The following is a 12,297-nucleotide window of genomic DNA, read 5'->3' on the forward strand; positions in this document are numbered from 1 at the left end:
CGAGAAGACTCACGAATGTGAATCGGTGTATTACTCCGCCGCGGTGTCATGGCAACAGTTTACACGGAACTACTTTCGGAAGTTCACTTGTCAATTTGATCTGAGTGATTTACCGGCTAACACAAAACTAATCTCCGTTTTTCGTTAATTAATCTTCTCAATTTGACAAATCAACGAGAGAGGTTTTTTTTTAAAAAGTCATTTTGACGGTTTAAACTTTGTGGGGTCCATTAAAGCGTTCATTTTCATCTTTATTCAGTAGTAGCGATTTATCGATTCCTTTTGTACGGGACTCCGCAAAGGTGAATTAATCTGTTGCTTGCCGCCGTTGAAATTTTTAGATTTCTATATGTAAGTACAATATGTCAATTAAAGTTTTAGTTAAAAAAATGATTCTTCGAAAAATAGCTTCTATTTGATTTACATAAAATGTTTGAATAATATTTGACTTGCGTCACTTTTCGTTATATCTAGAATCTGTCGCAGAACCGTAATGCAGCCATCAGTAATCAATAATTGAAATGCCGATTTTATATATCGAATAATTAGTGTCTAGTAAACTCTGTACAATTTATTTATTTTTTATTTTCAAAACAGATTGATCATTTCTTAATCATTTATTTCTTATTTCATTATTTCGTTATAAATTGATTATTTTTTATTGTATTTTTAACAAATATTTTTGTTACACATTTTTATTTCATGAATTATTTAATAAATATGTAGGATTGTCGGATATGTGGAAAAATTCAGATATAAAATTAAAAGTATAAAGACCATTTGTTTGTTTGTGTGTTGAAATAAACATCAGAATATTTTTTTGCCACTGATGGTGACATTGTGAGACATAAGTTTATTATTATTCAAAGATACTTGCTTTTTTCAAATATTTTTATAAAGAGCAAGAAGTCCTCCCAGTTATGATCAATTTTCCTAGAACCACGTTACTCCTACAACTTTTCAAAGTAATTAGAACAGCTAGAGTTCCAGGCTATTAACAGAGTTATAAATATAAGTAACTTAATTTTAGTGTATATTGGATTAGTACAAATTAACAGTATTATTATTATTATTATTATCTTAGTTTCATTTCGCGACCACTAATTTATTACCTTAATCTCTCATTTCTCATTTTATAAGATCTATGCTTATAATATATTTGAAATTGTTGAAAATAAATGTAAATATTGGTAAGATTTTATATCTTATTTATATAATTTCATATTTATATATAATGTAGGTATAACAGAGACAGAGATCAAGGCAGAAGTCGTAGAGGAGGTGGTGGTAGAGGAAGTAACAGAGGAAGTAGTGACAATGGTCGAGGAAATCTTAATAGTCGATATAATGGCAGAGGAAGAGGAAGTAGTGTTAGTACTGGACGGGGTGGGCTAAAGGGTAAACAACCTGGAGGAAGTTTAAGGAAAGTAAATTGGGATGCTCGCTCTTTAGAACCATTGCGTAAGGATTTTTATATAGAACATCCTGCTGTCAGAAACAGGTAAGTTCTATTACACTACAAGATTATTATTTTAGTAAATTTCTCATATTAAAAAATATCTCTGATAACAGGTCTAAAGAAGAAGTTGCACAATTCCGTGAAAATGCTGAAATAACTGTAAAAGGAGTTAATGTTCCTAATCCCATTCAGTATTTTGAAGAAGGTAATTTTCCACCTTATGTAATGGAAGGAATTCGCAGGCAAGGATATTCACAACCAACAGCAATTCAAGCACAAGGATGGCCAATAGCACTTAGTGGGAGAGATCTTGTTGCAATTGCACAAACTGGTTCTGGGAAAACACTTGGAGTAAGCTAAACAAAGAATCTTTTAGTTCATTACAGATGTGAAATATTAAAGTATGTTTAAATTAACTACAAATATCAAGAAAAAAATATAACGTTATAAAGGAAATTAAATATATATATTTTTTATTTTATTCATAGTATATTTTACCTGCAATTGTGCACATTATACATCAACCACGCTTAAGTAAAGGAGATGGTCCAATTGCATTGATATTAGCTCCAACAAGAGAACTTGCACAACAGATTCAAGAAGTAGCTAACTGTTTTGGTGAATCAGCAGCTGTAAGAAATACATGTATTTTTGGTGGTGCGCCTAAAGGACCACAAGCTCATGATTTAGAAAGAGGTGTTGAAATATGCATTGCTACACCAGGTAGACTTATTGACTTTTTGGAAAGAGAAACTACAAATTTGCGCAGGTAAACCACCTATAGAATTTTTATTTTCCGTGTTGTTTTTTTTTTTTAAAAGTAAATATTATTTTCTCTGATATTTTACCAGATGCACTTATTTAGTGCTTGATGAAGCTGATAGAATGCTAGACATGGGCTTTGAACCTCAAATTCGTAAAATTATTGAACAAATACGACCTGACAGGCAGGTGTTAATGTGGTCTGCAACATGGCCTAAGGAAGTTCGAGCTTTGGCTGAAGATTTTCTGACGGACTACACTCATCTTAATATAGGATCGTTAACTTTATCAGCCAATCATAACATTGTACAAATTGTAGATGTTTGTCAAGAATTTGAGAAAGACATTAAATTGTATAGGCTACTTCAAGAAATTGGAACTGAAAAAGAAAACAAAACAATAATATTCGTAGAAACTAAACGAAAAGTTGACGACATTACAAGAAATATTAGAAGAGATGGATGGCAAGCTTTGAGCATTCATGGTGATAAAAATCAACAGGAAAGAGATCATGTGTTGCAGGAATTTCGTAGCGGGCGAGCACCGATTTTGGTTGCAACAGACGTAGCTGCAAGAGGTCTAGGTGTGTACACTTTAATTTATCATCCATTTATAGGTATAGTAAAGTAGCATACATCTGGGAATAGGCAACACTTATTGGATTAGCCAGTGATGCGTTATTGCAGTAAGGCCGGCCGACAGCTGTGAGTGTAGCAATGTGTGATGCATTGGAACCATTATGATTATTGTTCTAAGCTACATTTTAGAGCCCTATATATTTAAAAACCATATATTATTTCATTAGTAGTAAATTTTTTATCAACTTAATTATACAAAATAGAGATAAAAAAATATATAAATTATTTTTTTTTCTTTCTAATTAATAAAATTAAAAGAACAATTTCTTTTAAATGTGGGGCTCTAAAATACACACAAGCTACCACTAAGTCTGTCTGCTTTTCTTTTTCAGAGGCACAGAGTTCCCTAACACAATGTGGTGTACTGCCAGTATTGGGCAGACACAGTGATTATCTAAATTTTATTTTTTATTATTTTAAAATATATTCATTAACTCTTGTGCTAAAAATATTATTATTTTCCATAATTAATACTTTAGGGTATAGTTTATATGTCGATATTTTATAGCAGTATTATATTTTCTATAACATAATAGTATCTTATATTATGTGAATTAATATGTAAATTACATTTTTCTATCATAGAATTGTAATTAATCTTTTGTTGAAATAACATTCATAATATCTTCTATCTTTGATTATTATAATTTTCATAATTTATTTTCAAGTACATTTTCTAAATTTTGTACTTAGTGCCTCTCATTATTTAAGATGTAAAAGTTATAAATTCAATGCACTCAGGCTTAAACCGTAAAATGCTGCCTCTATCCCAAAACCAGACACCACCGCTGTGTCTGTCTAATCTCTAGGCCAACGATATATTTCCATAATGAAACAACAAAAATTGGTCTACTTAAAAAGCAAGCAGCACTACGCTTGCTGATTTTACGTCGGAAATACCTGATAAAAGGTGGGTGATTCTCAAACTTCTTTTATTGACTGATTATTTAAAAGTTTTTCCATATTACTTTATAAAAATATAATTTATTTCTAATATAATACTAATAATTACATATAAATAATTACACTAATAAATAAAATTATATAATAATTTAATATCTGAATAATATGTATTGAAAATATATGTTATAAGATGATCAGTTCAAATAAAGAAGTCTTACAAAATCACTACTACTACTACTGACATGTAATAAAATATGTCTTAAAAATTAATTGTACAATTAAGAGCAGGTAAAGTAATAAATGTTGTAATCATTGTATATTTTTATTACTTTGATGACTTATTATTTTATTATACTTTCCTAATAATAAACGAAAACAAAAATAATACTTATGTCGTAATTATAATTGTATATATATGAGAAGATATTTATTTATTCATTATGAATGCCACCATCTTTATTATTTTTAATTAATCCTACTTCACAGATGTGGATGATGTCAAATATGTGATAAATTTTGACTACCCATCATCATCAGAGGACTATATACATAGAATTGGTCGTACTGGTCGCAGACGACAAACAGGAACAGCTTATGCATTTTTTACAAGTCATAATATGAAACATGCAGGAGATCTAATAGAAGTATTACGAGAAGCTGGACAAAATATTAATCCAAGATTGAGTGAAATGGCAGAAATGGCCAAATCAGGAAATTTTGGAAACAGAAGTGTGTTTTTATGTACATATACCTTGTAGTATTTATTCCAAGGCTTATTATATAAAAATATTGAATTAAAATAACATTAGTGTATGCATATTCAAATTTTAGGTGCTAAACGTTTCTCCAGTTCATCTGGAAGTGTAGATAGAACTGGCGGAAGACGTGGAAATATTGATTGTAGAGGAGGGCGGGGTAGTGGTACCCTTAGAGGACGAGGAAGTATTCGTTCTAGCAGTTCTTATCCATCTGGATCAAGCGGTTACTCAGGATCAGACTATACTAATTATAATAATTTAAAGCAAAACAATTCAATTAGTCCAAATACTGGTTATGGATATACTACACAGAGAAACTATAGTCAAAATATGTCTCAAGTTTATGGAGATAGCGATAATTATGGAAATAATTATCAATATAGAGGTGCTACATATTAATTCCAATTTAAACTCATTAATGATAGCATGCTATTAAAAGTGTAAAGTATATTTCTATAGCACATGTGGTTCGATTTATGTAAAAAAAAAAAGAAAAAAAAACATACTTTGCAGCAAGACAAAATAGATTGCACGGAAGCAAGGTATTGATAAATGTGATATGTGTAAAACATTTATCTAGAATTAACAGTATGTTTCTAAGTCAAATATTTTATTATATTCTCCTATTGTGTGACTTTTTAATTACAAATGATACCATATATCGGAAATATAAAAAAAACAAGGAGGAAGATATAGTTGGTATTGTAAAATGACGAATTAACTGATATAATAGTATAGGTCAGAAAACTTTAGTATCTTTACATTTTGCAAAGGAAATGGTGCGCCCTACTTCAGCAGATAGATTGTAAACAACCTACTGTTAAATCCTTTACAAAATTGTAAATGCCTAATGTTTATTCTGCTAATAGATTAAATTTAAACCTAGTATAACAAGTTTAGAAAAATTCTAAATGTTATTATATTGTAAACTGAAATTTTATTATTTTGTTGCTATTGAATTTAGGATTTTGTTGTTTGAGTTTATAAATTGTATAAATTAATTAATTTATAACAAAAATTTGCTTATAAAAAGAATTTTTTTGTTAACTATGATGATAATTATGGATATTATATATAACATGGATATTATAAACATATATTTATGCGATAAATAATAAAAATGAATAGACAATTTAATATTTTTAACTTTTAAATATAAAAATTACACATTTTTGTTATTATTGAAAAGTCATGTCGTGATAAATTTGAACTTTATTCAACATTTGTTGTTTTATATAATGCAATTTGTTAATGTCATTGTAACTGTGATAACATAGTTTTAGTTCTTTTCTTAATAAATTATTGAATATTTATTTATTCGTTTATTATTTATAATAATTGTTAAGACAAAATTAATAGAATTCAAGTTATCTTTCATATATTATATATATAATAAGATTAATTATATCTTTTATATCATTTAGTTATAGAACAATTGAATATTGTTTATCTCATAATTTAAAAGTTATTTTTTATTTGTTATACCAGTAAATTATGTTTTATTTTTTACATATATGTAAGCAAATTGTAATATAAATATTATATTGCTACAATTATATAGAACATCTGATTTGTTTTATTCACGAATACAACAAAACAAGTAATTTATATGAAAATACGTTTAATTTGAAAAGCAGTGGAAGTTCCCGCGCATACGCGGGAAAGTTAAAGTAACAAATCACACTGCTTGATTGCTATATTTTCCTTCCTTTACTACTGCTGGAGACTTCCGGTACATTATTCCTTCTGTGTTCGTACATCATTGAGTCACATATTTAGGAATTTTAATAGAATGTATTAATAAGCGAATAAAGGAAAAAGTTGCAGATTATAATAAATAAAAAAACGATGTAAAATATATATATTAATTTGTTTTTACTTTCTATAATGTGCTGAATAAAACAGGAACTATTTCTTGCTGCGTATGTACGTCATCATGATGATCATTCGTGAGTTCCTTTAGGGTCGAACATTAAGGAAAATTCTACTTAATCCTAATACGTTATCTTTTTCAAAGAATTTTTTTGGATAATCTACTTTAAGACTACCAAGCTTCTTTATGACGATGTAAGTTGTATCATATTACAAAATAAATATTTAGAAATTCTTGGAAAATGTAGGAAATTCTATTTTCATTAGCCAATTATTCTACGTTTTGGTTATTCTCCATGTTGGCTGTACGTCAAAGTTTTTTCTTCTCCTTTTTATGAATTAAACGTCATAATTATTATACTTGCTTTATATTTTCATAAAAACGTTTTTATAAATCTTATATTGAATATGTTATTACAAAAATAAAGAATTTACGTATACATTTGTTTACTTAATTAGTTTACAATATGTAACAATATTTTTTGTTAGCATAGCATCATTATAAAATATCTTACATATGACGTGTTAATTGGTTTTAACAAAGAGTTACTTTACTCATATTACTTATATTCCAATTTATACAAATAAACCCTAACGCAACCCTGACACAACATAATATTTTTATTTGTGTAATAAAAATAATAATAAAACTATAATTAAATTTATTTATTAATCTTTCATACATTTATGATTATTACTGTAACAATCAATATATTCCATTGGAATACTATTACTTGTTAATTTTTGCTATAATTAGTTTTATTGTTTTTGTTTCTATATAAGAAGTTATGTAATTAAGTAAAATATCTTTTTAAATAAATTGAATTTGTTTTTAGTAGAAAAACTGATTAATACTTTATACACATTAAGTATTTAATTGACATTTTTCTTTATTGTTCTAAATAGAATATTTTTTTTAACTTACATCTTGTTTTCGTTATTTAAGTTTATAATGATATTACAGGGCATACCGGGATCGTGAACGTGGTGATAGGAGAGGCGGAGGTGGTACTCGAGGAGGACGTTTTGGTGGACGAGATGGAGGTAGTGGTGGTAGCGGTGGAAGATTTGGAAGTAGTACGAATAGAGACAGTAACAGTTTTGGGAATAATAATTTTAAAAATCGTCAGCCTGGAGAACGGTTACGTAAACCTAGATGGGATATGAGCACTTTGCAACCATTTAGGAAAGACTTTTATCAACCTCATCCTAATGTTACAACAAGAAGTCTTCATACAGTAGAAGCTTATCGTTCGGACAAAGAGATCACAGTGAAAGGGTCTAATATCCCTGGACCTAACATTTATTTTGAAGAGGGCGGTTTTCCAGATTATGTTTTAAATGAAATACGCAGACAAGGTTTTGGAGAACCAACAGCTATACAAGCGCAAGGTTGGCCTATTGCTTTGTCTGGACGTGACATGGTTGGAATAGCACAAACAGGATCTGGGAAAACGCTAGCTTATATTTTGCCAGCTATCGTACATATCAATCATCAACCTAGATTAAGTAGAAACGATGGTCCTATAGCTCTTATCTTGGCACCTACAAGAGAACTTGCACAACAAATACAACAAGTAGCATCAGACTTTGGGGTTTCTTCACAGGTTAGGAATACTTGCATTTTTGGTGGGGCACCTAAAGGTCCACAGGCACGAGATCTGGAAAGAGGAGTTGAAATTTGTATAGCAACCCCTGGTCGTCTCATAGATTTTTTGGAACGTGGTACCACAAATCTTCGTAGATGTACATATTTGGTATTAGATGAAGCAGACAGAATGCTCGATATGGGCTTTGAACCACAAATCAGAAAAATTGTAGAACAAATACGACCAGATAGACAAACGCTTATGTGGTCAGCAACATGGCCAAAGGAAGTTCGTAATTTGGCTGAAGAATTTTTAACTGATTATATACAAATTAATATTGGCTCCTTACAATTAGCAGCTAATCATAATATCCTTCAAATAGTTGATGTATGTGAAGAATATGAAAAGGAAAGTAAATTAATGAAACTCTTGGAAGAGATTTCTAATGAACCAGAAAATAAAACTATAATTTTTGTTGAAACAAAAAGAAAAGTGGATGACATTACACGAGCTATTAATAGATATGGATGGCAAGCAATTGGCATTCATGGAGATAAAAGTCAACAAGAAAGAGATTATGTATTAAATCGTAAGATATAGTTTTTAATTATAATACAAATTTTTAAATAAATTAAGCTATATTTAAACGTATTATTAGTAATATATCATATCTTATCATATTTTATTGACAAATGATTTATTTCAGAATTCCGGAATAGCAGATCTGCAATACTAGTTGCTACGGACGTTGCAGCAAGAGGTTTAGGTAAGATTCTGTTTTAGCAAGTGTGGGTATGATGTAAGGGTCAGGCTGCGATGGTTATTTCACGGTTGTGAGAGTATTAATATTGTGATGTGGCAACGGATAACGGCATATGCCAGACTGATTGACGTTAGTCCCTAAGCAGTGTGGATGGAGATAACTTTAAGATTGTTTAGGCATATCACAAAGCAGGGTATTTAATAATCTAGAATTTATATTTATTTAGCTAATTTTATATTTAATTTCTCTCACGCATTCAGAAGGTTCAATGATACATTTAAAAATTTTTCCTAGTACAAATAGATATTACCAACATGATATTTTTAGACATAAGGCTGTGAGAAAGGAGTAATCATTTTTAACTTGTTTCTTCGATTTAATTATTAGTTTAGGTGGATTTTGACATACTTTATCATTTTTGATCAAATCTCACATTATAAAATGATTTGCTATATTTGTAGAGTTTAAGAGTTTATCAAAGTGAAAAGTATGTTAAAATATTTTAGGCAAAGTTGAAAATAAGAAGGTAAGAAAAGATAGAAACGTTTGTTTTTCGATTTTGCTATGATTGAGACAAGTCTTGTCAGTCTGGTATTAACGTGCTGCTCTATGTGTTTTCAGAGGCACATGCGACGGAGTTTTATCAATGATAAGAACTCTGGAGAGTTTGCTTTGGAATATAAAATTGAATGGGGCGTGACTGCTGGTCTTCGCCCCCTCGCAACAAGCTAAACTAGCGCTGTGCCTCGGCCGTGCCACTTGAAAAAACACACTCTCACTCTGTACCTGCGATGGTCCAAAGTATGGAAGTAATAATATTAGGGAATCTATAATAAATATATATATGGCAATTAATATATATAATCTGGATAGATATTGACATGTTAGGCTAAAGTAGTGAAATATAGTATTGAGTTGTGTCTTAATATTTGCAGAATTAATGCTTTGATATTAATTCAAAAATAGTCATTTATATAATGTATTTCGTTTCCTAAGATGTTTCAGTTGTAGTATCTCAAGCTGCTTGAAATACTTAACGAGTTTGAAGCAGTGTTAGGATTTGTTAGTAAATAAGTTAGAAAAATGATTAGTTAGATTGAAGAAAATCAGTCGTCGGTAAATCGATAAATTATGATCCTCCGTGCAGTTGGTAATAGTTTTATAAAACTTCAGCAAATAACAAAAAGAAATCCTTGATGCTAAACATGCAATGGAGTATGCATGGGATTGAGTGGAGTGCGCATATGGTGCTCATCCAATGTTCAAACTTTACCGAAGCAATGCACAAGGACCAAATTTTCAAAGACCAGCACAGATCCATACTTTGGTGCGGGAGAGAAGGGTGTGAAGTTACTAAGAATAAATGTAGAGCTCGCTCACTCATTAAGCGAGAATTCTATGAGAACCATCTGAGCTCTGATTCCTCTACATTTCCAAAAATGTATTTACATTTCCAGCTTTAGACGCAAACAGGTAAATAATATGTACACTTGCTCTTTGTGGTCAATTTATTTATGTTACTAGTGTGCCTTGCAAATGGGATTTATTATTGATCAATCAATATTGACTTTTCTTGCTGTCTGAATCTATTGTAAGGCATTACATTTCATACATTTTGTGTTTAGCATAATTCATATTCATTTCCTACCACAATTCTTACAAAAAGTTGTCCTACTTCCATTAAGATAAGCTTCAATTTCAATTCTATTTGCAAGGAAATTTATCGCAGCTTTAATTAGTTCGCTTTGTAAGTTAATTACCCACCACAAAGAATCAAGTATTTTTTATTTTCCTTGATAATAATGTTAACTGTTGTGTAGATGTGGAAGATGTCAAATTTGTGATAAACTTGGATTATCCATCCAACTCTGAAGACTATGTTCATCGTATTGGACGTACAGGACGATCGCAACGAACAGGAACTGCGTATGCTTTTTTTACACCTGGAAATGCGCATAAAGCTAGCGACCTAATTCAAGTGTTAGAAGAAGCAAAGCAAGTTGTTAATCCTAAACTTTATGAACTTTCGAGAAATCCAGGCATTTATAAACGTAATTATATTATTTGATATTTATTATTTTGATATTTTTATCATTTCATAATTTAATTTTATATTTCTGTCTAGGAGGTCGTTACAGTGGTCGTAATGGCGGTAGTGGTAGCCGAGGATCCGGTGGCCGTGGTGGTGGTTCACGAGGATCACGTGGTGGTGGGCGTGATGGAGGTGACAGAAGTGGGAGATTTGATCGTAGTGGTGGTAGTGGCAGTGGCGGTGGTGGTGGAAGCGATCGTGGAAATAAATGGGGTGGAAGTAATAGCGGTAAGTGATTTAAAATAATTGCTATATACTTATTTTATTTTACACTAATTATGAATACTATATTACAAAATTAGATTTGATAAAGATCATTTGAAGTTCATGTGTCTTACCACTAATATTACATTTTATTCTTTAATATACAATTTTATAATATAAGAATATATCGTATAAATTTTAAATTTGTTTATTTATTAGCGAAATATTAATTTCTTGTTTAGGTGGTATGGGAGGAGGTAGTTATGGCAGTAAATCATTTTCTCAGAGTAACTTTGGAGGAGCTTCCAGTGGTAGTGGCTCTAGTTATAGTCAAAATGGTGGTGCATATGGAGGAAGTGGTGGTGGAAGCAGTTACAGACAACAGAATGGTTATTAACATCGATATAGATTATTCCAGAATAAAATTTTATTTATGTAATATAGGAAGCAAAGAGAATAAAAAGAGAACTACACTTTCTAATATAGAAAATAATATTTTCCATACGCGCTTCTCATTGTGAATGGGGAAACAAATGTAGTACGTATGACGTCATACTTTGTTTAAAACCTGTACACAATATACAATATTTTATAGAAATTAATAATATTAATCTTAAATGATAGACAGTATAGTCTTTAAATATTAATAGTTTTTATATTAAGTAATACATTCTAATTTTATATGTAATACATAAATATAAAAATAAAATGATAGTATGTTTGCTAAAATCATTAATGACAATGACACAGTATAAAAATAATTAAATAATCACATGGAAAGAGTATATAAAGTGTTGATTTATAAAGTTATCAGTAGGAGACATCTACGTTATCTTGCCATGTTTGCACAATTATTTTTATTATGATTTAAGATAAGAATTTATATAATCTTTGTCTGACAGATCTATAAAATAAGATTCTCTAATCATTCATTGGTCAATCAATCATCATGTGATTAGGTCAGAGTTTATTTCGTTATTTGGACAATAATCTTACATTGTATCGTATTGATATAAATCGATAAAGATGGCATAACAGATACTTTTGTTTTAACTTTTTATGTATCAACAGAAGTTTTATAATTAACAGATATATACGATAAATGATGGTTAATTTAATGTGAGGAATATTTTCAATTATATTTTTTGTTGTTATTTAATATTCAATCCACTAAGCGATTTTTTAAATTAATCTTTATCATAATTTTTTAAATGATTATCAAGTATATAATTTAATACATAAAGAGTTAAAATGTTA

At 29.7% G+C, this 12,297-nt stretch overlaps 2 protein-coding genes across 4 annotated transcripts; both read left to right on the plus strand.

The window, feature by feature from the left end:
* The first annotated feature begins 13 nt into the window (after positions 1 to 13).
* LOC122524576 (ATP-dependent RNA helicase dbp2-like) lies at positions 14 to 5,538 on the plus strand. Of its 2 annotated transcripts, none has more exons than XM_043646885.1 (7): positions 14 to 351; positions 1,241 to 1,501; positions 1,573 to 1,810; positions 1,948 to 2,228; positions 2,311 to 2,804; positions 4,249 to 4,503; positions 4,594 to 5,538. In XM_043646885.1, coding segments are annotated over exons 1-7 (1,857 nt in total). In that variant the 5' UTR covers positions 14 to 349; the 3' UTR covers positions 4,920 to 5,538. The 2 variants fall into 2 exon arrangements, with proteins under 2 accessions (XP_043502820.1, XP_043502821.1); XM_043646886.1 differs by having other exon boundaries at positions 15 to 351; positions 4,249 to 4,491.
* A 472-nt stretch (positions 5,539 to 6,010) lies between these two features.
* On the plus strand, positions 6,011 to 11,487 carry LOC122524577 (ATP-dependent RNA helicase dbp2-like). 2 transcript variants are annotated; one of them, XM_043646887.1, is made up of 6 exons: positions 6,024 to 6,587; positions 7,357 to 8,570; positions 8,688 to 8,747; positions 10,565 to 10,795; positions 10,870 to 11,064; positions 11,283 to 11,487. In XM_043646887.1, the coding sequence occupies exons 1-6, from the start codon at positions 6,580 to 6,582 to the stop codon at positions 11,435 to 11,437; spliced, it is 1,863 nt and encodes a 620-aa protein (XP_043502822.1). In that variant the 5' UTR covers positions 6,024 to 6,579; the 3' UTR covers positions 11,438 to 11,487. The 2 variants fall into 2 exon arrangements, with proteins under 2 accessions (XP_043502823.1, XP_043502822.1); XM_043646888.1 differs by lacking the exons at positions 10,870 to 11,064; positions 11,283 to 11,487 and adding an exon at positions 9,918 to 10,217 and having other exon boundaries at positions 6,011 to 6,587; positions 10,565 to 10,694.
* The last annotated feature ends 810 nt before the right edge of the window (positions 11,488 to 12,297 follow it).

Source organism: Polistes fuscatus, unplaced genomic scaffold (genome assembly GCF_010416935.1).
Source record: "Polistes fuscatus isolate 324 unplaced genomic scaffold, CU_Pfus_HIC Scaffold8, whole genome shotgun sequence".
Taxonomy (NCBI): Eukaryota; Metazoa; Arthropoda; class Insecta; order Hymenoptera; family Vespidae; genus Polistes; species Polistes fuscatus.

What these genes read in the sequence shown, in the direction of transcription:
- LOC122524576 (XM_043646885.1), top strand. An exon ending in GTTCTGGGAAAACACTTGGA is followed by an intron (nt 1,811 to 1,947) that starts GTAAGCTAAACA and finishes TTTTATTCATAG; the next exon opens with TATATTTTACCTGCAATTGT. An exon ending in CGTAGCTGCAAGAGGTCTAG is followed by an intron (nt 2,805 to 4,248) that starts GTGTGTACACTT and finishes CCTACTTCACAG; the next exon opens with ATGTGGATGATGTCAAATAT.
- LOC122524577 (XM_043646887.1), top strand. An exon ending in AAGAGATTATGTATTAAATC is followed by an intron (nt 8,571 to 8,687) that starts GTAAGATATAGT and finishes GATTTATTTCAG; the next exon opens with AATTCCGGAATAGCAGATCT. An exon ending in CGTTGCAGCAAGAGGTTTAG is followed by an intron (nt 8,748 to 10,564) that starts GTAAGATTCTGT and finishes ACTGTTGTGTAG; the next exon opens with ATGTGGAAGATGTCAAATTT.